Below are 25,167 nucleotides of genomic sequence, written 5' to 3' on the forward strand. Positions count from 1 at the left end.
CAAGTCTCGCATACTTTCCCTTAGTTTGCACCTCTCCTTCCAGAGAATTGATTGTTGGTCCTTAACAATCATTTCCACTCCCCCACAAGCCCGAGTAGGGAGGAATTATTCATCATTTTACATAATAAAGCAGCGGAGATGATTAAATTAAATGGTGAGGAGGTAGGTTTAAAAAACAAACCCCAACACACACATTCTGAAAAGAAGCAGCGTGCAAAAATTCAATAATTAGCTTTAGAGGTCGAAAACTTGTAAGATTAAACTTAGACAGCTTTATGAAGGTAAAGCCTCGGAGCTGCTTATGAGAATATTGAACATAAAGATGTAACAGTCTAAACTTTAGGCACCTTCTGAACCAGACACTACTGAAACCTGAGAGATGAAGAGTATGTCACTGATGGCACCACACAAAAGAATCATCCTTATTACAGCAGCTATCCGAAACCAACTAATCCTGTCCGCTGTAAGGGATGGAGTGAGAGGAGAAGGAAAAGCAGTAAGGACTAGACCCAGAACCTGTCTTTAAACTTACAGTGAGGTTGTGCTGTCTTTGCTAAAGTTTAAATGACCAAAGAAAAGTCACAAGAAAGGCAACAGTGACCAGCCGTAAAGGAGGGAGCAGGCAGAATGAAAAACTGAATTATTCAAGGGAAGAGAGACAAGAGGGAACACATCCAAGAAAGAAACAGATAAACACGAACCGGGCTCACCCAGCACGACGTTTTACGGTCACGGTACCATGAGAAGTACGCCAGACTTGTGCTGTTTACCCGCGGTGCGAGCAGCGCGGGGTGCACAGCGATGGCAGGGACGAGGCAGGAGCGATCACGCATGACAGCGAGTGTCCAGCACACTCGGGCTGCCATGTTCTCCCGACGCCCTGTGTAAACAAGGCGCTGCCCCTTGGCGCTGCCCCAGCCGCCTCCCCGCTCCGCCGCCGCCCCGCTCGCAGCACAGCCCGGCCCGGCCCGGGAGGCTGCGGGCCCGGCCCGGGAGGCCGCGCTGCCTCGGGCTGTTTACCCTGACAGCGCCGGGCACCGCCCGCTCCGGCGGGCGCGGACCCCGCGGGGAGCGGGGCCGGGGGCAGCGGGACGGCCCCGGCTCCTCCGCCGCGCCCCGCGCGAAACCGAAAGTGCAGCTGCGGAGGGCGGCGGTGGGAGGTGCCGCCGGAGCGACCCCCGGCCCCGCCGCCTCCAGGCCATCCCACACGCCCCGCCGGCCTCCCCCGAGCCCACACGGCCCCGCGGCCCCTTCGCAGGGCAGCTGCCGCCTGTCAGCGCCCGTCTGCCGCGGCGGCAGCGGGAGCCCGCACCGCGCCCTTACCGTGCCCGTGCGCCCGGAGGCCGCGTCCGTCGCCCGCCCGGGCCGGGAGGAGGAAGCGGCGGCGCCGCCCGGGCAGAGCCGGGCCGGGGCCGGGCCGGGCCGGGGCCGCCCCGCGCGGGAGGGGCGGGGGCGCAGCGCGCGACCTGCCCGGCCCGGCCCGGCCCACCCCCGCCGGGCGCGCGGGGGCGCTGCGGGCATGCGCGGCCGCTCCGCGCCTGCGCGGGGCTCGCGCGGCCCGGGCAGCGCTGCGGGGCGCGGGAGGGCCGGGGCGAGCCCGTGAGGGAGCGCGCCCGTGAGGGAGCGCGCCCGTGAGGGAGCGCGCCCGTGAGGGAGCGCGCCCGTGAGGGAGCGCGCCCGTGAGGGAGCGCGCCCGTGAGGGAGCGCGCCCGTGAGGGAGCGCGCCCTCATCCTTCGCTGCTCCCGCCGCCGTGTCCCAAGCCGAGAGGAGCCCATGGTCAGGACGCAGGACGTTCTTCTGAGGGGAAGAACGCACCGGGGTGTCGCTGCCCCTCCGCTGTGTAGGAACAGGTGCCTGCGCCCGCACCTCGCTGCCATCCCGCGGGCGCGGTGCTGTCCCGGCAGCGGTGCTGCTGCGGTACTCAGGACAATGAACTGTCCCGTGTGTCTGGGCAGCTGCGGAGCCTCAGGCGTGCAGAACCAATTCAGGACAGTGCTGAAATGCTGGCCCCCAGTTCTACCCCGCCGCCGCCGCCTCACGGAGCGCATGGGTTTGAAACCAGTCAAATTCGTAAAGCAGTTCTTGTTGTTGCCTGGCAGTACGAGATGCGCTGTCAGACTCCGTTCACGAAACAAGTGTGTATCGAGACTGTCTTGATCTAGCCTGGTCCGAAGTTTTGAACAGAATTGGTCTTCTCCTGTACAAACGTTGGGCTTCAACCATTATGCCCTTGGCATTTCACAGAAATAAACAGAAGAGCTTTAGCTGAAGAGGAGGCATTACATTTTCATTACAGGCAGACAGAAACCCCCACATTACCAAGGAGATTTTCTGCAATGAGAAGCCACTTGCTCGAAGAAGCTCTAGGATGAATGTTTTGTTCAGACTGTGCCTGTGCTTTGCAAGGGTCTGATTTAAGAATATTCCTTCGAACAGGAGCCCAGCCCCTGTGACAGGCAGTTCAGTCACACACGTCTGCTCCTCACCTCCATCTGCATGCAAAAGTGCCTCTGCTACATCTCAATTTCCATCTGACTATCCAACCTACTGCTCCTTTGGCGCTCTGTGCATCTCCTGCTTCACCAACTCTGATTTCCACACTTCAGCTTCTGCCCTATGCATGTTACCACCAACTGCTCTGGCTCCTCTTCCTTATACATTTGAACTGAATATTTCTTCCCTCTGCATTTTCAGGGCATCACATTCCTTTTCTAAGGAAATGAAATCCTTCAGGGCTCATTACACTCTGGAATCTGACTTTTACAGGTTACATACAATTTGAGTTTTCCAGGATAAATAACACGGGCAGTTATTTTACTCGGGGATGGCACAAACATCTCCCTGAGATTAAAGGTAGCCCTAAAAATATCAGTCCTGTGCCCTGAAGCATGGAAACATTGGTGATTCTTTCCAAAATCATGTCAGGCATTACTAACAATAGATGGTGCTACCAGCAGCCTCTTATGTAAGGGGCCACTACTGAGGTGTAAATTTAAATGAGCTGTGGCTTTGTAGTAAAGCACACAGCATAGCAAAATTGAGCTTTTACCACACACTAAGACTGCCAGACAAGTAGTAAGGCATACTCTTGGATGTTGTCAGTTACAGATTTTGCTTCTAGTTTATATTAACAAATAAATTTTCAGTTGTCTGTCTGCTCTTTAAAAGGTCGGAGGTATCACTTTTAGGTCTTTTATCACTTTTAGGTTCAGTTCTGGGTTTTTGGAGAAGAGGGATGCTTTCTCTGTCCCAGCTTTTAGTAATCTTACTGCTGTTGATTTACTGCCCTCTTCTGCTTGATGATGTGAGTTGTCCAATGGTTAATTATGCTCAATTAGTTCTCACTGGAGAGTAACATTTCCTGCTTAGAAAGAAGATAGCCTTATGCCAGAAAAAAAACCAAACAAACAACCAAAACCAAACCAAAAAACAAAAACACATTATGGGGTGGAGGGTGATCAATGAACCTCCATGGGCCCCAGTAATTTAATTATATTATAGAGATAGAGAAAATATGATTTTGGTACATATTGCTGTCTCTCCTCTTCCACTTCTTTATATTTCCCTCTAATTGGTTTGCCTACCACAATCAATGCTGAACTGAGAAGAAAACAAACAGGCAGCAGAACTTCCAGAGATGAAACACGGCAACTACAACAATGTGTAATACTTTTCCTGGAGCACAAGCAGAGCTCATGCATATATATTTTAAAATATCTCCAAGTGCTGAAGGTTTTTAAGTAAGGAAAACTATTTATCACTAAAAGAGCAAAATTTTGAGGTAATTAAGAGACTGGACCTGCCCATGAAATCTTATACAAATAATTAACCGACCACACAAAGAAGAGTTTTCTATTGCTCCGAAGTTGTGCATTTGTTATGCAGGAGCTGTTGGGTGTTAATCAAAATCAACCTTTCAGAGCTTGCTAAAGCCATCATTTATTTCAGCTAAGTATCAAGAGGAAGTAGAGAACATCTGCAGATGGAGAAATGTCTCATTCTGCTACAAGGGGAGTCGGGGAGGATTCCTTTTGACAGATTGCTTTGACATGAAGCGCAAATGCCACAGTATTATATGAGAACCGTTTATTTTCTCCTACCGAAGGGAGATGAAAAAGGGAGTAGAGAAAAGAAAAGAGAGACGGAGAGAGAAACAGAAGACAAGGACAGAACGCTGCCGTCAGCTCGGCAGGTGGAGCATGTGCGCCGCAAGCTGCGGTGAGCCTGGCGGGGCAGAGCGGGGATGGATTTCCTTATCTGCTGCAAAACACTACAGGTAACTGATTTTAGCTACAGAATTCCTCATTCTCACTCAGCTGGTAGGAACCTTGTGCTCCTCCGACCTGCTTGGTAGAGCAGAAGTTGAGAAGTTGGCTCAGAATTTTTGAGGGAAAGAGACTACCAGGTGAGGAAAAGAATCGCAGTACATTCTTGGCTGGGTTGGAATTCATTGGGGTTTTGTCTTTGTTTGGGGTTTTTTGTGTTTTTGTTTTTTGTTTTTGTTTTTTTGGGGGGGTTTTGGGGGTTTTTTGGTTTTGTTTTTTGTTTTTTTTTTCCAGAAAAACAGATTTTAAAAGTAGTATCACATCATCAAAGCCTGTTGCATAAACATAAGAAATCCTGACAAAAGTATTTCACTCTCAGGTTTTCCAAGTGCAGAGTGGCAGCTTGCAGTTTGAATTACGATTTCTAGTAATTGTCTTATGTTTTGAAGAAGCAAATGAAAATAAAATCGAAATTCTAGATCTACACCAACACAGGCAAAAAGTAAACCTGAAATTGTTAGATGGACTTTGTTATCTCCAGAATTTTCAGCTTTGTGAATAGCTGCCAGCAGCAACAGGCTGTCACCCTTCAGAGAGGTGAACTAGAGGGAGTAACCAGCTCTAGAGGGAGGTGAAAATCCTTGCCAGCTGCTTTCACAGATAGCTGCTGATGGCAAAGGAGCAATGTGCAGTTTGGATAAATTCCAGAATCTCAAGCTTTGCTCTGGCCTGTGAAGTGTATTGTCAAGACCAAATCTTTCCTCCCATCTCATTTAGTCTGTTCTCTGCTGTAGCCTTGTTCCGCTTAATGATCCATTTCAACAATACCTTTCAACATTTTCCATGGTTCATCACAGCCTTTGTGTAGCAACTCAAAAATTCACTTTTCTGAGAATGAAGGACACAAAAATATTCATTTATGTTGTATTCAGCCTCCATATGAAAAAGACTGAATCAACAATGGCCAGACCTCTGCAAATTTCAAAATATAAATGTGGTTCTGTTGTTACTCTAAGACAGTCAAGTGCTGAAGCAGGCCATCTGTGCTGCATGTCATCTAGTTTTGTTTTTGTTTTTTTTTTTAATAAAACCTGAACAAAACAAAACAAACAAACAAAAAGAGGAACTCTGGCATAAAGCACATGTACAGGCTGTTTTGGGACTCTCACATTTGTTTGAAATTGAAAGGATGAAAAGTTTTGGAAACCATAGTTTGTGATTCAGTCATTCAGGCAGCTGCTGCAGAGGGCTAACATACTTTGCCATGTACCAGAGTGGTTCCAGAGATAAAGAGCCATTCAGAAAAGCCTACAATTTCAGAAACCCTACTGTTAGATACAGCTAAAAGAACTTCTTTTACTAGGAATTAGTGAAAATGAAGAAATAGAACATTTAGCATACATCCATCACAGCATGCTTAATCTACAAGATAAATAAAGATAGACTCTTATCCAACAAAATATCAGTCTAAGATCTTTATTCCAGTAGCTTTGTCCACAAAAATTGCTTTTAATCACAGAGGCTTTATCCTTTAAGCAGAAGGCTGTGATTTGTCTTCTTGTAGCTCAGGAGCCTGCTTTTGCCTCTGCATTATTCCAGTTATTCCTAAGTAGGTCCAGGAGCAACAGGTTATATTTTTGTTGGAACACTTCTATAATTTGCTTTATAAGTGGGGAAGGAGCACGCGTTGCTTTGTGCTGTGGGTAGGAATGTCATAATGCTGTTTCCCTTTCAGCATTTTCCAAACTTCCACTTGAAAAGAGTCAGACACACCTTATAAAACACACTTTCTATGTAAATAGTACATAATATACCTTTTTTGGCTCTGGTTTAGAATCATTTCCATTCTGTGTTGGCTGCAATGGGGTCTCAGTGTTTTGTGTTAGATGCACGCTCGTGCACGTGGCACAATGGAGGGTTGTGGCATACAAACATATTATTCATAATAAATGTATTTTTTATGAAGCAAATACTGAGAAAAGGTTATTTAGCTGTTCAGTTCTTTCTTACTCCCCAAGAATGCCTGTCCATTTGAACACCCTTTGCATAGCCCTTCACAAGGATTTTACTCTCTGTGTGCAAGATCTCAGAGACAGGCTTTGCCCTGGCCTAAAAGGCCACAAATCACCACAAAGGCTGGTGATTTGTACCAGATTGGAGGTTTATACCAAACCTTTGTGTTTTACACTACAGCTACACAACCACTGCCAAGACAGAGCAGCACAGAGAGACCTCAGGGAGCTGAATGAGATTTGGGAGGAGCAGAGCACACCCAAGGCAGAGCCACCACTGATACATGGTGACAACACCAACCAGTGCTGTTTTGATTGTCTTGCTATAAAGTACCTACTGCTACTACTTGCAAACAGGTTTTCTTCCTAAAGCAGGAGCCTTCTAATGTTTGCTCCTGGATGTTATTGTGCCAGGAATGGTGGCATCTGAAATGTTTCTGCAGGGGGAAAATTAGATCTTGTGCAGCCAGATGTCCTATGCTAACAGTCACAAGTCCAAACTCAGGAGCAAACACGTTGTTTTTTTCCCTGTGATACAATTTAAAGATGCTAACAGGTACTTTTATAATATTTTGACTTGATTTTAAAACCTTTTGCTTACATTTTACCATGGAATGTAACAAAGGTGTAACTATGCACAACAGTTTGGACCAAAAGTAAGAAATCAATGTACATATCAAGACAACAAAGACCTAGAGGGAGTTCATCTGGCATGGTTTAGTTAAGTCTACTGCTTCTCTTAGCACATTTATTTAGGACATGCTGAGTGGCTTGACTGGATGCTACTTTCTAGAGCAGAGATGTAATCACAGGAGCGTTTCTCTAGGCAATGTAAATCAGCTCTTGCAGCACTGAATACTGGCCGTAATAACCAGTGTGTGGTGGGACAAACTGCAGTTTCTTTTATGTCTTCAAGGAAGAGTATGAGGTTTCACACAGGAATCAGCTGGTGGATTGCCACAAATATTTGCATTAAACTTTACAAAGGCGTCTTCACTGCTTACTGGGAAAGAGAAAAAAGAATCTGATTAGAGGAAGGGACAATTAATGATGTTTAGCAACAGACACAGTTCATAAGGTCTTTTTCTTTGCAAACATTCAAAGCACACTGTCAATTTGGCTGCAGGTTACCAGTTAAGTGAATTACAGAGCACTGATGTGTAAATCATGCTTATCTGATGGAAACTTGCTCTGCTGCCATCACCAAAGGTCACTTTCAAGGAATCCCTCATGTTCATCCACATTGCTCAGGAGTAAGTGAATTCCCCTGCGTGCTGGATTTGTACAAATAGTTACATGCTTAACTTTAAGCACAAGGTAAAACAACTGGTTTTTCACTGATTTACTGAGATTACTGATACAGATAGTTCCATAGCAGCATCAGTTTGGGCCCAATAGCCACACTCAGTAAAATGGCTGAACATCTTTACTCAGGCATGCTCTGAGCATCAACTCAGTGCTTTATCTGAGGATTTACTCCATTACTACTTCCTCTATCCCTTTACTGAATAATCAGTAATTTTTTAAAGAAGTTAACTAGATAGTGATTTGATTCTCATATCAGCATTCTTTTAATTTAGTTTTTTTTTTGCCTTGAATTCCTTAAAAAGAGTTAAGCTTCATACTCCAAAGTGTTTACAATCAAAACACACTAAAAAAAAATTTAAAAAAAAAAAATATATATATATATAATTTTTTCCTGACTGGGAATGCAATGTGAATGTGGTTCTAGACTTGTAATTTGGTCAAATGACAGCCAGTAATCTTCCAGCACCAAGTAGTAAAATATTTCATAAATCTCTTCCCCCCTGCTTACAAGATCAGATTGAAACTCAGTAAGAGGCCCTTTTGTAAACTTGTGTTGCGATACTCATAAAAAGTAATTTTTTTTGTCAAAGAGTCCAAACAGTTTAAGCAGAATTGACTGGACCTACACTAGTAGCAGATTAATCTATTCTTTTATCTTCTTTTCATTTTCAATTTGTTCCATCGAAGATGTTTTCTTTATTGTATAGAACAACAATCCAGAAGTCCAGTAGCCATAGATAATTTAAACCAAATATCCATAGAAGAATTTTTGTCTGGTTGAGAGCTACAACTCTCAGGTCTTTATCCAGTTTGCTTGGGACTAAGATAAAGCTATAAATAAATACACAGCATGACAATTGATACAGGATTTGCTATCTAGCCTCTAAAAGATGCTGGCAGTGGTTCCCAAAAAATAAGAAATACTTCAAGAAAGTTCTTTTTTGTTGAGAGCAGAAATATAAATTCACCATAACAGTGCATGTGCACTTACCACATGCTGCAATTGCCACTAACTGAGAACAAAAGATAGGTGAAGAGCAGAAAACCACATGCTGCAACTGTACTGTGTACCTTTAGGGCTCTTTAGCAACTTCTTCAGTGGTCTTCTCCTCCTCAGAAACTGAAAATGGAGACAAAACACCAGTGAGAAACACGGGAAATTATTTATTCAATGACAAACAGGCAAGTAAGTTGTTTCCCTTAGTCCAAAGAATCCTTGGACTAAAGGTATAGAATTCCAAAAGCTGTGTTAGGTATGCAGACGTTTTTCCTTTTAGCTTTTTCATTCTAATTTTAAAAGAATTTAGAGGCCAAACTTCTAAACTCCTGCTTAAAATCTCCACAGAGATGATTTTAACACACATTTTTCTTTGCATTCAATTACACCATTCAACTTCAATAGCAACATGAGATTGTTTATAGCTGCATCAAAGCACTGCAAGCTTGATTCATACCACATGCGCTATATTTTTCTTTACACCAATGCAATTTAGGAAAGTCCTGTCTTTCAAATAAAGACAGATGTTGAAAAAAATGTGTTATATGAAGCACAAGGAGAACTTCTTGTTCTTAAATAAGTTCACATCCAGCCACTTACTGAGCAGGGCACTGAGCTACCACATTGCCACCATCAGATTTAGCACTGCCAGTAATTTCAAAATGAGATTTTCTGCTAACACTGTGATGCCAAACACAGCCATCACTGCACCACTGGAGTTCTGCATGCTCCTGCAGCTGGTTCAGTGCACACAGCCACCAGCATTTACAGACACAAACATTTCACACCCAGCTCAACTCCTGCACCCTCTGAAGTTCGCCACGACTCCTCAGCATCAGCATCCTGCCTCTTTGGGTCTGTGTCAGAAATCTCTGGAGCTGCTGAGGTTACTCCTTCCTTGCCACTGTCCAAGTTTTCCTCATGGGCAGAAGAAGCTGCAACATCCAAGATTTTACTCACAGTTTCTATGAATCAAATTAGAAAGGTAATTGTCTTCTCTTTCCGTTCACCGTCATAAATGAGGGTGAGCAACCAAGGCTCACAAAGCATGAAGAACCTGACCAAGATAAATGCTTGAAACAGCTGAAGACAACAGGATCTATCAGATAATTAAATTTTATCTTACAAATGGAATTCCAGGGAAAGTCTGCCTCTTTCCAACCCTGGGGCAGAAACCTATAAATTGGAGCTATTTTCATGTATTTAGACATCAGCAAATATTCTCTAATGTATATATTATCTCTTGCAGATACTGCTGCTTTGTTTTCTGATTTCTGTCAAATTCATAGGACATTACATCTACACTCCACATAACCTTGAAAAGACATCATGGGTAGTTTTGATGTAAAAATATTCTAGCATCAGGCTGAAGATTCAGGTTGCCCTGTATTCCACTCACAAGGCCAACACATTTTTCTCTGTCCAAGGGAATTGCTGCGATCCCAGGGCAAAGCCAGATGAATGATGCCCTGAACCCCCCCTGAACAAAGCTTAGGCATTTCTCCTTTGTGTTTCCCTGAATGTTAAATTTAACCCCAGTGCTGTTCACACCCTCTCTCTTTTTTCTTTTTTTTTTAATGTGCATGCATTTCATATTTCTTCAATCCAGTTTAATCTCTTGCAGTTGTTCCATGTAAAATCCTGCAGTAACAGCCTATTTCATACTAGATATTTTAATCTCTGCCTGGTACAATGGTGACTCATTTTCCATAATCTTTGGATGAAGGATTTTCACTGTTCAATTATTGCAAAGTTGTTAATAAGCCTGTCATTATCTCAGCAGCAAATAGTGGATGTAACTGAAATCACCTCTAACTTTTGTTAGTTAAATACTAAAATATTAAGCTTCTTTATTTTTTCAAAATAGTTGTAGAGGAGTTACAGTATCCTCACTGCTCCTGCATTGTTTCCTGAATGATGATTAGTGTGAAAACCTGAAATTCCTGCATTTCTTCATGCAGTGATGATTATAATCCATTTTGTCTATTTATGCCAGATTTCTTACAATTTCTACAGGCTGTAACTGAACAAAATAATCTGAATTGTGCAACTGCTTCTCTGCAATGAGGACACATGGTATTTAATATTATGCTTTCCACTGAATGCCCAGCTGCTTTATTATCCTTATAGAACAATACCACTCCAGCTCCTGAACATCTTCACCAAAACACCCACTTGCAGCATTCCTGCCAAATGGATCTCAGTCAAGTGATAATTCCATCCTGGCCCATACAATTTAAAGCCTGCCAAAAATTATTTGGCACAAAATAAAAAGTGGGGTTCATTGGGATCTTCCTTAATTCTCTGGGGGAAACTTCCCCCTGCACACACATATCCTTCAGCAAAAGCACTGGAGTTAAATGGCTTTACAATTTTCCTGCTTCGTTAGGTGTGTTGTGCTTCTCCCCATCTTAGTTGGATATTTTACTCTACAGAATATACAGAATATTACTCTGCAGTACACAGAAGGTATACTTCACAGTTTCATACAAGGTATTATATTGGAAGCAAAGATCTCAGCCTCTGTGTATATTATTACCTTTTATTTTTCCTGAAAAGTTGATCTTTTTTCTTAAGTTTTTTCACTGGTTATTTATCAGTTTTCAGTTTCCTCCTGGGATAAGTAGCTGCACCCCAGTATTGCTGGCCACAGCTTTCTTCAATTTATATATACCATAGCACTTACAGGTCTGAATTAGGAGCTTAACTTTCCTGTGATTTCAACAAAAAACAATATAAAAGAACCTCAAGCTTCAGAGGAATCAAACTAATCACATTTACTCACTGTGGTCAAGGGGCTTTGCATACTGCATCAACAGCTGTTGCCAAAGCACTCGGAAGGATTTGGACACAGCAGGGATTTTGAGAGCAAACATCCCCAAGGTTAGAACCACACCAGCACCATCAGTGTGTGACATCTGTGCAATATCCACTGCTGACGTGTAACAGGGACTCCCAAAATACCTCCTGCTCCTGCTACAGGCACTCCCTCAGTGTCCTCAGCTCCTCTGCTTTAGGAGATAAAATTCATCCTCCCAAACTGCACTTGCAGGAGCAGAACATGACTGGGCAACATTACACATGCACCTCGTGCAATACCAAACCATTTCTGTTGTGGAAACACATCTGGATTGAGTTGAGAATAAATACAGAAGAGGAAATTGATTTTACAGACAAAAGAAAATTGTGGATTTGTTTTGAAAGCTTGTGTTTAGTTGCTTGCCTTTTTCTTTTTTTTCTTTTTTTTTTTTTTTTTTTTTTTTTTTTTTTTTTTTTTTTTTTAATAAGGCAGCAGATTTAGAAGGCTCCAGTAGCTTATTAGCACAATGTGCATCATTTCATCTAGAAATATATTTTTTAGGAAACCATCCTTATCATTTCAGTTACAAAAAGTATTAAAAACTGCTTCCTCTGTAAAGTAGGAATTCCTGCAGTCCTTAAAGACAATTTTTACAAGTGCTGAACTTGCAGCTCTGCGAGTGAGTGCAGAACTACACAATTCTGTGCACTTAGAGTAGAAAACAGTCCAAATACAGGGTGAATTCTGCATGCTCATGATGGTCAGTTTGGATTGTGTGAATATTTGTGAGCTCAGCATTCCCCCACAGAACAGAGTGGCAGGATAAGCAGGGACTTGTGTGCCCTGTGTGACTGACTCATCTTTGCTGCAGCTGATAATATAAAATAACACGCCCAGACTGACTTTCTCCTGCTAATAATAAAGGGAACCCCATGCACAGGCATTGACTTCCAGAGTCAGAACTGCCCAACTTTCCTGATGCAGTTTTTATGCAGAATCAGCCTGGATTTTTGTCTGGGATGTAAAGCTCTAGTGCAAAATTTGGCCAGCTCACACTGGCAGTCATGTCCTACCACCTAATAGAAAACATGCTAGAAGATGACCTTGAAGCAAGGAGGTGGAAGAGATATAAACTAATTTGTATATTATATTTTTAAATCTTAACTGGATTTTAAGCTTCTACCTTGTATTTTTAAGTGGTTTTCTAAGTATGTTTTCCTTATTTACAGTAGAGATGAACAAGATAGCTGTTGCAGAATTTAAAATGAAAGTTATATTCAGTCTCTCCCTTGCTTGGGGAGAGGTGGGGATTCCTTCCAGCAGGACAGAAGTTTTATAACAAGACCATACAAGATAACCCCAGCCCTCTCAGGAGTACAGCCTGTATTTCTCCCCTCAGTTTTGCATTTCCTTACTAATGGATTTAAAACGAACATATTTTGATTCTAATCCTAATCTTTGATTCATTTAAAAGTGATCTTTTCAGTTAGAAACAACAACAACAACAACAAAACAAAGGCAGGCACTGGTATCCTGCAATTTTAAAAGATTTAAAAATGTACTTTTCTGAGTGAATCACTTTACTTAAAGCAGTATCCTTCATATGATGATTTTTTTTTCCTAGGCAGTCAAGATGAGGCTGGTATCTGTAATGCCAGACACCAGGTTCAATTACTTTTAAAATATTCTTTGCAGAAGAATTTGGTTTTATAAAGCTAAAATAATACAAGCTAGCCAGCATCACACAAATGGAATCCCCCTGGAGCACACAAACCAGAGCTGAAGTACAAAACAAGGCTTGGATATTTCAAGCTGCCGATAACATAACCAATGTCAAACTAATTCCAAAGGCAGAGAGGAGGGGAAAAATCAAATTAAATTGTGAAATTAGAAACAGTATTTTATGAACAGTCTTTTAAAGACCATCTGACATTAGAATGTGATGCTTTTGTTTACAGAAAGCTTCCTCAGTCAGGCCCATTGAAGGTCTCAGGACGTCCCTGAAATGTTAAGGTAAGCAGAGCAAAATATTCCCAGTTCCTTTCCATAGTTTAAAGACCTAATTGAAAACCGGCCATGGAGTAGAATTGACTTTTAAAAAGTAAAATTCTGTCACATTTAGAAAGTAATTCAAGAATTTATTTAAGAAATAGTGCACAAGAAGCAGGGGTACTTGGCTCATTCAGATATAATCCAGGGGAGAAGACAGCAAGAAACTGATTCCCTTTAAGACAACTTCACATCTTTTGGTTCCATCAGCCTTAGGGAAAATGGAAAGGGAAATTGTTCGAAATCCTGAGGTGGTGATGAGAGCTCAGGTCCCTCCCATGCTTTCACCAGAAGCCCCCTGTCACCCCAGGCATGGCTGGGTTCCACACCTCCTCCTCTGTTCAAACCTCACAACAGGAACAGGGGAAATAATAATCACAGAGGCACTTTGGGACAAAACAGGCAAAGCAGTGCAGCTGTCCCTGGAACATCACCAAGCGCTTCAGGTGCCAGTGGCCAGGAAGATCTCAGTGTGGAGGGCTTGCAGATACCCACCAGGAACACCCCATCACCAGGAATGTCACTCAGGACCAGCTGAAATGCCCTCTCTCTCCTCTCTGGCTTTTTATTCATTTATTTATTTATTAACATTTAGGATTCCAGCTAGAGCAAGTTACCCAACTTACTGCTTAGAAAGGAAAAACACTTAACACCTCAACATTGGGCTTAAAAAGGAAAAAGGTCCTGAGTGGTTGACCACAGACTAAAGCCTCTCTACACCACTGTGAAATCAGCACTGGAGCTCCACACAAACTTTTTAGTTCCCAACAGAGTCAAGGTTAGAAAAGCACTGATCATTTTTCACTCTGTGAATGCAAGGGTAGGAACCAGAGGCTGGCAATGAATTGTTTGTGGAACTGCCCTGGCCTGATCGTGCTGTTTATTTGAACACAGCACGAAGGCAGCCTCAGCCTCAGCCCTCCCTCACCAGAGCCCATGGGCATCAGTTTAGTCCCTCTGGCATTCCAGCTATTCCACAGGATGGACACAAACCAAAGGCTCAGGGCCCAAGGTCTTTGATGAAAAAAGGAAAGCTGGGATTTCTAATAAATCTTCCAGTATACAAATATGACATCTTTTCCTTTTTGCAAGCCATCCACAAGCAATCCAGATAAAAATCCATGAGGTCCAGCTGAGAGCTTAAATCATGGCATTATGAAGCACATTATTAAGAATAAAAGTTTTCATCACTCCCTACAGAAAGAGAAATATGTTCAATCAGCCGAGCACATCACAGGTTTTTTGTGCCTGATGTAGGTCACTAGTTCCCAAGAAAAGCCTCATTAGTTCATACTAATGACCAGAAGGCTCCCTTGAAGAGAGTTTATTCTACAATCAATGATTTAAGAAGTTCCAGATACAGATGCTTCCCCCATAGGATACTATTTACATAATACAACTTCTTAGGGCCTAATTTAGCAAGATCAGTCTATCATCATCAGTAAAGAGAAAAAAATCCTCATTCTTCTATCTCACACAGATGCTTAGAAGGACGTGTCTGTTCTACTGAGCAACACCATTCTGAAAGCCTCTGAATAAGTGTGAGAAATTGCAAATCACTCTGGGGACTCTTCAGTCATTTTCTAAGTACTAACAGTGTCAGCACAGCCAGAATTTGGTAACTTACCAAGCCAAGCCAGCGTGCACTGATTATATCGGGTGCTTTTGTCTGCTTGGCATCACTGGATGATGGGGTCAGCAAAAGTCCTGTCCCAAAAGCAGCAGCTCCTGTCCAGAGCAGCCTCCATTTGTTTCTCTAGGCTGCAGACAACTGGCATTGTAGTGTGTTTGAAGCTTAGCATGGAAAGCACTGGCACATTCACACACTAATCCTCCCCAAACCCAGTCACTCACTCAAACGGCCTTGGAAATAACAGAGAAGAGACCATGCCCTCCAATACTTCCAAAATTAGAAAAAAATCTATGCTAGAGAAATCAGGAAGAAGTCTGGAAAAGCATGGTTTGGGACTAACTGCTTCTGTTCTTTCAGTTGATAATGCCAAAACCTCAAGCCTCAATACCAGAGTTGGAGAAGTTTATGGTGACAACCCAAACACCAGAAGTCAACAACTTTGCCTAATCCAAGTAGCAGTTGCAATCTGTGAATTTTACAGCATTTGGTTTTTCTAAAAAAAACAATTTATGGTCCCAGACACAGAGTACACTAGAAGGAGAACAACAGGAATTTAACCAGCATTGGGCACTAATCAAGAGTGACAGGTCAAGCAATAAAAAGGTAGAGAAAATTAGAAGTTAGAGGAAGTTAAAACCTTGGAAACAGAGTAACATAGTTCAGTGCTTATTTTGGTAACAGTATTTCACAGAATTCCAGATACCACTAATGGATTGTAAATTGCTTAACTTGAGGCAAGGAGAACATTCCAGGGAGGTACAACTGTTAACTGTCTGAAATGGAAATTACCCTGATTAAGTATTAAGCATCCAGCTCCAAGGCTGGGTTGTTTGCTTGTTTGATATCTGTTTTGGTTTGGGTGGGGTTTTTTTGCACATCCCTGTATAATCATACATTTACATTGTATGCTTAACTCAATAGCTCAAGAAACAGGATGGAGTAGTAAAACAAACATTTGACTCTGCTTGTTTTAGACAGTAACTCTGGTGCCAGAGGCAGGATGCTTTCAGAGACACTGATTTAATAAACTTAATTACCTTATGCTCATGATATGTCAAGTTAATGCCTGAATTAGTTTTCACTGCAGGACAAACTCCATTAGGAACACTGATGCTATTCTTAATGTTCTGTAAGAGGCAGAGCTTTAGAATCCACCACACACACACACTCAAAAACCACATTCATAAGTTAACCTTGAACTGCAGCAGCTTCTGAATTAGCAGCAAGTTCCAAATTAGCAGCAGCTTCTGAGTTAGCAGCACCTTCCTGCTGTGCTTCCTCCACAGCCTGGGGTACCTCTGGAGCCAGTAAATCATTCTCCCCTCCAGCTTCTGGGGATCCCCCAGCACTCTCCTCCTGTGCTGTGGGTGCAGCACTCTCCTCCTGTGCTGTGGGTCCAGAACTCTCATCCTGTGCTGCAGCTTCAACAGCAGCTGCTGCCTCAGCCTCTTCCGTGGCCTTCTCTGCTTCAGTGACTTCGTCCTTCTCTTCTCCATCACCTTCTAAGGATTTAGTCAATACAATAAAGAGAGTAAAATGCATGCATGCAACAAAAAAATCACCAACTACTTTTTTATCATCATCCTCATTTAAAGTGGGAAGCTAAGGTTTGGGATCAGAATTAACAACAAAAAAGGATCGATAATGAATCTCCCATATTGTCTAATGTGGCATCAAAAAACTATGTGTACAAGATGAGGAAACCATATTCTTAATTACTGACTTTCATAACATCTTTCAGTGTGATAAGAAAAGAAACTGTGGCTTAAAGCAAGTGTTGGGGGTGCAGGGAGGATAACAAAGGACCTTGGCAAGTGTTGCCTCAAACCCCTCTGCTGAAAGGGGCAGTGATGGTACACACAGGTGCCAGAGGGAGTGTGACTCTGTGGAATTACCACGTGGGAAATAAGACATTTGGTCTTATCTAAGTAAGAAAATAACTTGCTAATTTAAAGTGGTCAGAGCTCACTTTCTTACATGAGACATGACCACTTCTGACTGACTGCTTTCTTTTTACAACTCACAACTCGCTTTTAAAGTCTCATTTACACCACTGTGGGTCCTGTTCCTTAGAATATGAAAAACAGTGTTTTTCCCAGTCATGCATCACTTCAAATTCAGCTGAGACAAGTCAGCAGCACAAAGCAGCAAGGATGCTCAACCACCATGCAAACATGCACTAACATCACGTTCACAAAGGAAAAGTTATAAACCAACTGTTCATTGCAAGTTCACAACCAGAATCAACTCACCATGTGAAAAATAGGACTGGAAATAAAGTTTATAAACTATGTGAGAATTGAAACAAAAGAGCTTAAAGAGACATAGTCAGAGTTTGTTTGATTCTTTTGTATCTGTTCCAAAACTAAAGAGATCAATTTTATTTCTTGGTCTTCTTATGCCAGTGAAAGCCTCTCATTTTGTGTTCAGGTTTCAAGACAAGCCCATTCATTGCTCAGTAAAAATCAAAACTTTGCATTATGCAACCTGATCATGTCCCTTTAAGAAAATACTGTTAAAAAAAAAAAAAGCCTAAATTCATTAGACAAAGAACAGGCTAACAGCCAAGCTCAGCATTCAGCACACTTTATTGGATAGTCAAATATAAAGTGCATTAATTCAGAACAGCCAGCTTCTCATCTCAGAACTGCCTTCTACAAAGCAGATTCAGTAATAAGCTCAATATGGTTTGGCCTTGCAAACATAGGTAGCTCTTTTAAAGTCTCACACGAATGGAGTTTTACAAGAGAAGGTATAAAGTCATCCCAAGGTTGGCTGCAATGTACTCAAAGGTGAACAACTGTCCTTTGTTTGTATTTAACTTCCTCAGGTTTGGAAAGAGATTTCCCTTGTGTCTGGAAAGTGTAAAAGCATATAGATTAGAAAGTCTGGAAAGTGTAAAAGCAGAGTATAGATTATAAAGATTGAATCAGCTTGTGATGAGTTAAAAAGAAAAGTCATAGTTAAAAAAGAAGGAAATCAGGAACAAGCTTAAGGGTCACAAACAACAAATGGAAGACAAAACTCAGTATTCACTAAATAAGCAAGTAGAACATCCTGCAAGCCAAACATCATTTTACATTTCAAATGATGTCCCAGATTTTCTACTGCTACTTTGAGTCAGGCTTCTTCTAGGGACTTTTTAAATCCCTCCCCTTTCAGTTAAAAAGAGGCACAGAAAATTTGCTATCAGATCTAAATATCTGTTTTCTAAATATCTGTTATCATTAATTAAAATATCATTAAATATCATTTCAACCCTCTAATTAACAAAGAGCCCTAGAATGATTGTTTCTTTTGTTTTGACAGACTAGTTTGTTATGTACAATTCTCTGTAACAGACATTTTGGGTTCAGGCATAAGGGGAGAATTTTCCCCCACATGAGAAACCACAAAAATCCTATCAAAAGAATCTCTGATCAGCTGCTCTCCAATATTAAATTCTTCCACCTAGAAAGTTCTTTAACCATAGGCAGCAAATACACCATGAACATGCTGCTTGGCACACTGCTTTTCTATCCACCACTTCATATAGTTACCAGCTCTGTTTTAGAGCTTATTCTAATTTAATGTGCCCCTAAAAATATATCAGAATACTTTGAGAACAGAATTTTTAACTGCTCTTATCAGCAATGCTTACTGTGAAAAAGTGTAAGGACTGACTCTAAAGAATGCACAGGGAAAAGAAACTGCAATGGCACTTCTGGGAAAAGCAATACTATGCTAACACTCTGTGACAAGATAAACACAAAAAATATGACTATGCAGGGAACAGGAGAAAAAGGGGAGGAAGAGGGGTGTTAATTCATTTGAGAATGCACACAGAGGATTCTGCAGGAAAAGTAAGAACAGAACTGATGCTCATTCTTAATGTTCTGTTCTTTTGGGTGCACACAGCTGGGAATGAAGAAGGATTTTAAAAAGGAGCTGATTCAACGGTGGATTTGTCCTGTGAATTGGAATTATCTGCTCAGAAGTCCAGCTAAAAACTCTAGGCTGAGCATATATTCAGAAGTCAAATATTGAAAATAATGCAGGAAAGAAGTTTCAACTGTATTCACTGAGTGGCCTTAGAAACATTCTGGACTTCTTACTATCAATCAAAAGGGAGGCAGCAATCATCTGCCACTGTTTGTGACATTAATGGGACTTATTTAGCAGCACAAAGCAGCAGAGGATGGGATGTCTGGAGAGTACCCAGGATCAGCTGCTGAGCACTCAGTGCTGCGGGTATTTCACCCCAGCATGGGGCAGGGCAGGGCCAAACCCCAGTACCTGGCAGAAGGGCACCTTAAAGAAAAGAGGGAATGCACTGATATCACCAGGAATGTGTTGGCAGGTTTGCTCAATGCCTCCCTGCTCTCCCAGCTATGGCAGTCAGAGTGGAACAAGGGTAATCCTCACTTCTGCCCTAAACAGCAGGAGACCACGTCCCTACGAGAGATCTGCTTTGGTCCTGGGTACATTTCTTATTTTAGGGACAATGAAGGACTGCAAATTGGGGCTGAATTCTCAGCATTTATTTAAACAATTGAGCTTTAAAACTATACTGTGTTCAGCTGCTTTATGTTTTGGAAATTAATGTACTTGCCTACTTTAAATCTTAAGATCTGTAATTTTAAAGTTCTGAAACTAAAGCATATTTTGTAGAAGTTCAAGGCTAACTATTTCTAAAGAAATAGAGGCAGACAATTTAAATGATGTTCTCACACTGAAAACAAAATTTAAACTCAAGATTCTTTGTTCAAATCTATTCTTCGTGTGCATGCAAATACATTAAATCAATTCCCTAGATGTCAACATTAAAAAAAAAAGGAAGAGCTTCAAGTGCTCTGGCTTCAATATTTTATTTATTTTTAAATAACAACCAAATAAAAATAAATAAATAAATTTTGTAATTGCTTAAGAAATTTTCCTAATTGCTTTTGCTAGCAAGGCCATGCTTGCCAAAGTTCTACCTTTTACATTAATGCTATAACACTAATTGATGTAGACAGGGACAACATTCCATTACAAGTATTTGAACTAACATGGTCTAATTATTCAAGCATGAAGAGCTAAGTAAGGATTTGCTATACATTTAGGTAACACCTGCATTTCATTTAACCCCAAATTAGAAAACTCAAAATCGAAGTTGTAGGACAAAAAATTGGCCCAAGTTAAAATATTTTTTTAAATGTAGGGTTTTTTCCCTATTGAACTGTATTCCCTGATGGCATGTGGCCTGAAGCCAACCTGTTGACTGAAAAAAAGATATTATCTTCTCTCCCCCCCGAAAACAAAAGAACAAGACTGATTTTGACAGCATTACGTATTCAATCAAGTTTCATTAAGCTTCCAGTGAATCAAATAGCCATTATACAATTAATAATATTCACACATCAACTCTTTCCATCCGAAGAGATTCCACAGGTGGATCAAAGGGCAGATTCACTGCCTGAACATTACCAAAATTCGTGCAGCAGCAGCTCTGTGACAGAACACTGCACAGCCACCTTTGTCTTCCCTCCCACTCACACAGTTCAGACAAGAACTTGGACAGTGCTAAAGCCTGATTAGACAATCCAGAAATCTGTTCCAAATCCTCATCTACCCAGGGAACAAGAGAGAAGCGCTTAACTCACCCTTCCTTGACCAGGGATTGCTTTTCCACTCCTCGGCTCTCTCACGAAGGGTATTTGTCTGCTCAGTAAACTTGCTGCGGGGTGAACTGACTACTCTGTAGGCCTGAAAGGGAATTATACCTGAATTTACAGCTACACCCCTACAAATACACCAAACACAAAGAGGGGAGGGGGAGAGAAGGGACTTCAAGCAAGTGCTACTCCCTATCTTAAAATGCACATAAAATTTATCCTAAGCAAGGTTTAAAAAAATTAACAATCTGCTGTACTAATATATTTACACATTTCATATTTCTCTGTCATTAGAAAGCAAATACAATATACCACTCAGCTTTTGAAATACTACAGTGTTCCAGGAATTGAAAACAATGTCTTAAAAGATAATTAGATTAAGATTATTATTTTTGTAATGTGGTAAAAAATGTGACAGCAAGAGAAGATGTTATTCATTCAGAAATGCAATCAGACATGTTTGATATTTTGAACAAATAGCTACTTACTATTCAAGAGGATTACTTGTGGGACAGGGAAATATGTACCTCTCTGGGGTGTGTTAGTCACAATCTCATCGTGGGGGAGAGGGGTAGAAGTAAGCTATAAAATGGAGGATTTAGGGATGTGAAGCACAGAATCTGATATATTTAGAAGGGAAGAGAATAGTTACTGAAAAGCTTAACAAAAGCAGATGCTTACAAAACTTTAACATGCTTTCTTGAAGTAATTAATGCTCTTATATATGTATATATATATTTTTTTTTTTTTGTGCCCAATCTAACAAGGTTCACATCTTCCCCTTGCAGCTTCAGACCACTTATTTCACATCTGCCTTGCCCACTCTGAGATATTGCTGATTATAATTTCTGGTTGACCAGACAAGGCAAGGGGTTAGAGAGAGGTGTCTTACTCCATCTTTGGACACATTCATTTCACATAGTTTGAAATATGCTTTCCACTAAGAATGACCCAGCACTACTTACCAAAGTAACAGTGAAACAGGCAAGCAACAGGCTTTCAGCTTCACTAAATGCTCTTAAGCTGATTTCTAAGTTAGGCTGACTTAGCTGTGTGCTACAACATCCACATCCGTTGATGGTTTGCATCTTGACCATACTCTTTAACCCAGAACACACCTTACACCGTGCCAGCTCAGGAAGCACAAACAGCTCCATCCCCAAACACTTACATAAAATAATCCACCAAAAGCAGCAACACCAGCAAGGAGATAGATGATCATGCTGTCTCCAGGGGAGCCGGGAACACGCCCAGAGGACATCTGGCGAGGAGGCGCTACAAAAACCATTAGGTGAATTGATGTAAAGTGCTGCTAAAACATGATCACAAAAAAGAATGATGGGATCTGAAAGAATGATTCAAAAAGGGTTTAAAACCCCTTTTAGAAGAAGGGGCTTTTAGAGAAGTACAGCTTATTGATGTATCCTGTGATTGAGTTACACAGGTGCTCAAATGAATAAGGTCCATGGCTGAGCTCTTCCTGAGAGGTGTTTTTCTGTGAACCACATTGTCTGCCATCAGCTTCCAAGTACTGGGCACAGCCTCTATAGACTAAGGAATGTTAAAAAGCAGAAAGGAATGTAGAATAGTTCCTGACTAAGCTAGGTAAAATAATTAATCTGTCCTTATTCCTTATGATCAACAGAAGTAATGAAGTCTTTCTTCATGTTAACAGCAAGGAATCTTTTTAAAAAGTTTTTGTGTTTGAATTGATGTTCTTTAGCTCTCAGACTGCTGACACTTTGATACATATCCTTCACCTCATAAATTGGCCAACAGGGCAGAGAGGTAGGATTACACAGTTTTTTCCCTGATTGGCTATCTATTAATTCTAACAGCAGTGCTACTGATTCATTTGTTATAAACTGATTCTTACTGCAGTCTTGGATTCATATGTACATCTCAAAAAGAGATCCATAAAAAACACATGTAATTCTCTTGGTCAGCCAAGCTTTCTGCTGAATTTCGTGACTTGATCCCAGATGAGAAATGTCTCATTGAAAAAGTGCTCATGAAAAATAAAATGGCTCTGAGCATTACAATTGAGAGCTGCAAAAATAATCACCATGTCAAAACATTGCCATCGAGTGCCAGATTATCTTTAGCATCATCTGTCTCATGACACACTTCAGACTCCTCTCCGGCAGCCGGGCATCCTAATGGATTTGCGTGCATTTACATTTCCGTTCAGCAGCAGTGTGTCCTTAACCCTCTCCTCGGGGCTGCTAGCTGCAGCAGGACAGTGGGCAGCAAGCTGCCATCGCCCAACACGGCTGGCAGATCGTTTTTGCCACTGGTTACACAACCTCTGATGCGCCAAAAGCCACGGCTGCGGCACCCCCGGGTCTGCTCCCGTTCCCTCCCGGGGCCGGCAGCCCCAGCGGGCGATACGGACCGCGCTGTTCTGTAAGGAAGGGAAGGCAGCAGCGGCCACCGTTTTACCACGGAGGGGGGAGAGGGGGTCCCGGGCCGGCTGGGCTGCGCAGCGGATGGCGGCGGAGCTCTGAGCAGCCAGTGCCGGAGCCCGGGATGACCGAGCAGCCGCGCCCGGCTCCCGCCCGCCCCCGCCGCACCTGTGCGGGCCCCGGCCGCCCCCGCCCGCGACCTCCGCGCGTCCCCTCCGCCCCCGGCGATCCCCGCGTACCGCGCTGCTTGAGGCGGCTGGCGGCGGCGGGAGCCCTGCCCAGGCGGCAGGCCAGCGCCTGCGAGGCGGCCCGGCACAGGGACATGGTGGCGGAGCAGCAGAACGGAGCCCACTCCGGGATGCTCGGCGGCAGGCAGCGGGCCCGCCTCGGGGCGGGCCGAGCTCAGCCCCGCCCCGCGCACCTGGACGGCGCTCCCGGCCGGGGGAGCCCCGGGGCGGCGCGGGGGCGGCGGAGGGGGGAGCGGAGCCCCGGCTGCGGCGGGAGGAGGCGGCGGCTCTGGAGCGCAGCGCTCGCTGCGCAGTGCCCGGCGCTGCCGACACCGACCGGCCCCACGGCAAGGAAAGGGCGACTGGCGCTCGGTACCGACTGCAACGATACACCCGGGAATAACAGCACGGCACTGAGCGAGGAGAGGGAAGACAGCGAGGAACTGCTGTGTTACTGAAAAAGGAATTTCTCCAAGAGAAAGAAACGGAGGAATCGACTGCGTTCACGGCGAAGGGCACTGAGGTTCAGCACCGTGCCAAAGGCGTTCGGTGAAACGCTGGGAGTGAATCGCTGCTCCGGGATCGCGCTGACGGTCACAGCCACGGGCGTGTCCGGGTAAACCGGTGCAGCTCTCCTTGTCCTGCCTACACCGTTGGCCATAGCCCTGATTCTCCTCCGTCCTTGTCCCCTCAAGGACCATCTAATGCCGCATTCTGCCGACTGCCATGACGCGTATTTCCAGCCTTTGTCCTTGGCTGACCTTGATGCACGGCGAGAGGGCAGGAGTGTTCAGCAGCGCTCAGAGCCAACACTGCCGTGGGCTGTGCAGTCCCACCACTGTGGGCACCTCTCAGCAATGGCCGGTTCCCAAATGCTCACAGGAAAATGCAGATTTTAGCGTTTGTACAGATCCTATTCCTGTATTTGCTTGTTTTATAAATTTATCATTGAAAGCGACGGCAGAGCAAGAAAACATTCCTTAATATTTACTGAATCTCATCTGATGTGTAATTCTGTAATATACCTTCCAGAATAGCAAAGACAGTTTTGAAAATAAGACTGAAAAACTATGAAATGGAAATGCCACATAAAACAACTTCAAGACCAGCAGAATGAAATATTAATGGCAAACTAGTTTCAGGTTTCTTCTAGACTTTATTTTTAATTATGCACATGAAATCTATGAACATACAAGTAATTAGGTAACTTTCTACTTCTTCTGTGCTCATTTGTTTGTAGGACAATGCCCACACACACTTTCCCTTAGAGCACTCATCTCCTTGTGGCCATGTCATCAGCCTAAGAAAGAAGAGAAAGAATTGTTAGCAATAAGAAAAATAGATGTGATGAAAGTGGTCAAAAACATCTCATAACATCCTGCATTTTCATCTGGAGAGGAACGATTATGGGGAAAAATAGCCACAGCACCATAAGTTTTTCTATAGTACAAAGATTTTTTTCCTGTGGCATATTAATTGCTCTGAGGCCATAATGCCCAAAGACTTCTTAGCTGGCAGGAACACAAATTATGTTTTTTATACTGAAAAGGGAGAATGACCACAAACACTTTGCCCTGTAATGCACATCTACAGGCACTGACTTTACATCATTTCATGTGTAATATAGAAGTGAAACTGAGAAAAAACATACCCCACTGTATACAAGTTAAAATAAAACACAAGGTGAAAAGATAAGCTATTGTTAGTCACTCTCGTTTCCTTGCCACTGAGCCATTTATAAGATATTCAATTTACAACCTTTATTTATTGTAGACACTGTAGGAGATGTGTTCTTTTCTAAGAGTTTGCATGTTCAAAATAGAAAGCTGAGAGG

General features: G+C 42.7%; 2 protein-coding genes and 1 long non-coding RNA gene across 8 annotated transcripts in view; 1 reads left to right on the top strand and 2 right to left on the bottom strand.

Moving 5' to 3' along the window:
• ELF2 (E74 like ETS transcription factor 2) overlaps positions 1-1,494 on the bottom strand; it is a 28,599-nt gene extending 27,105 nt beyond the window's left edge. For all 4 annotated transcript variants that reach the window (XM_063415404.1, XM_063415400.1, XM_063415398.1 and 1 more), the window contains exon 1: positions 1,324-1,494. The gene's annotated coding sequence lies outside the window, so the exon portion shown is untranslated. The remainder of the gene's footprint in view (positions 1-1,323) is intronic.
• Positions 1,495-3,245: 1,751 nt separating this feature from the next.
• Positions 3,246-16,453, top strand: LOC134559971 (uncharacterized). The gene is made up of 3 exons (XR_010082655.1): positions 3,246-4,277; positions 13,342-13,396; positions 16,352-16,453. It is a non-coding gene; the product is annotated as an uncharacterized LOC134559971 (long non-coding RNA).
• MGARP (mitochondria localized glutamic acid rich protein) lies at positions 4,518-23,517 on the bottom strand. 3 transcript variants are annotated; one of them, XR_010082653.1, is made up of 6 exons: positions 23,346-23,517; positions 21,873-21,976; positions 20,690-20,792; positions 16,259-16,567; positions 8,578-8,706; positions 4,518-7,281 (listed from the first exon to the last, which is right to left on the bottom strand). XR_010082653.1 is itself a non-coding variant. In XM_063415344.1 (6 exons), the coding sequence occupies exons 1-5, from the start codon at positions 23,428-23,430 to the stop codon at positions 8,660-8,662; spliced, it is 648 nt and encodes a 215-aa protein (XP_063271414.1). In that variant the 5' UTR covers positions 23,431-23,517; the 3' UTR covers positions 4,518-7,274; positions 8,658-8,659. The 3 variants fall into 3 exon arrangements, 2 of the variants coding, with proteins under 2 accessions (XP_063271414.1, XP_063271413.1); XM_063415344.1 differs by having other exon boundaries at positions 4,518-7,274; positions 8,658-8,706; XM_063415343.1 differs by having other exon boundaries at positions 8,658-8,706.
• Positions 23,518-25,167: the final 1,650 nt, after the last annotated feature.

This window comes from Prinia subflava, chromosome 18, assembly GCF_021018805.1.
Source record: "Prinia subflava isolate CZ2003 ecotype Zambia chromosome 18, Cam_Psub_1.2, whole genome shotgun sequence".
NCBI lineage: Eukaryota > Metazoa > Chordata > Aves > Passeriformes > Cisticolidae > Prinia > Prinia subflava.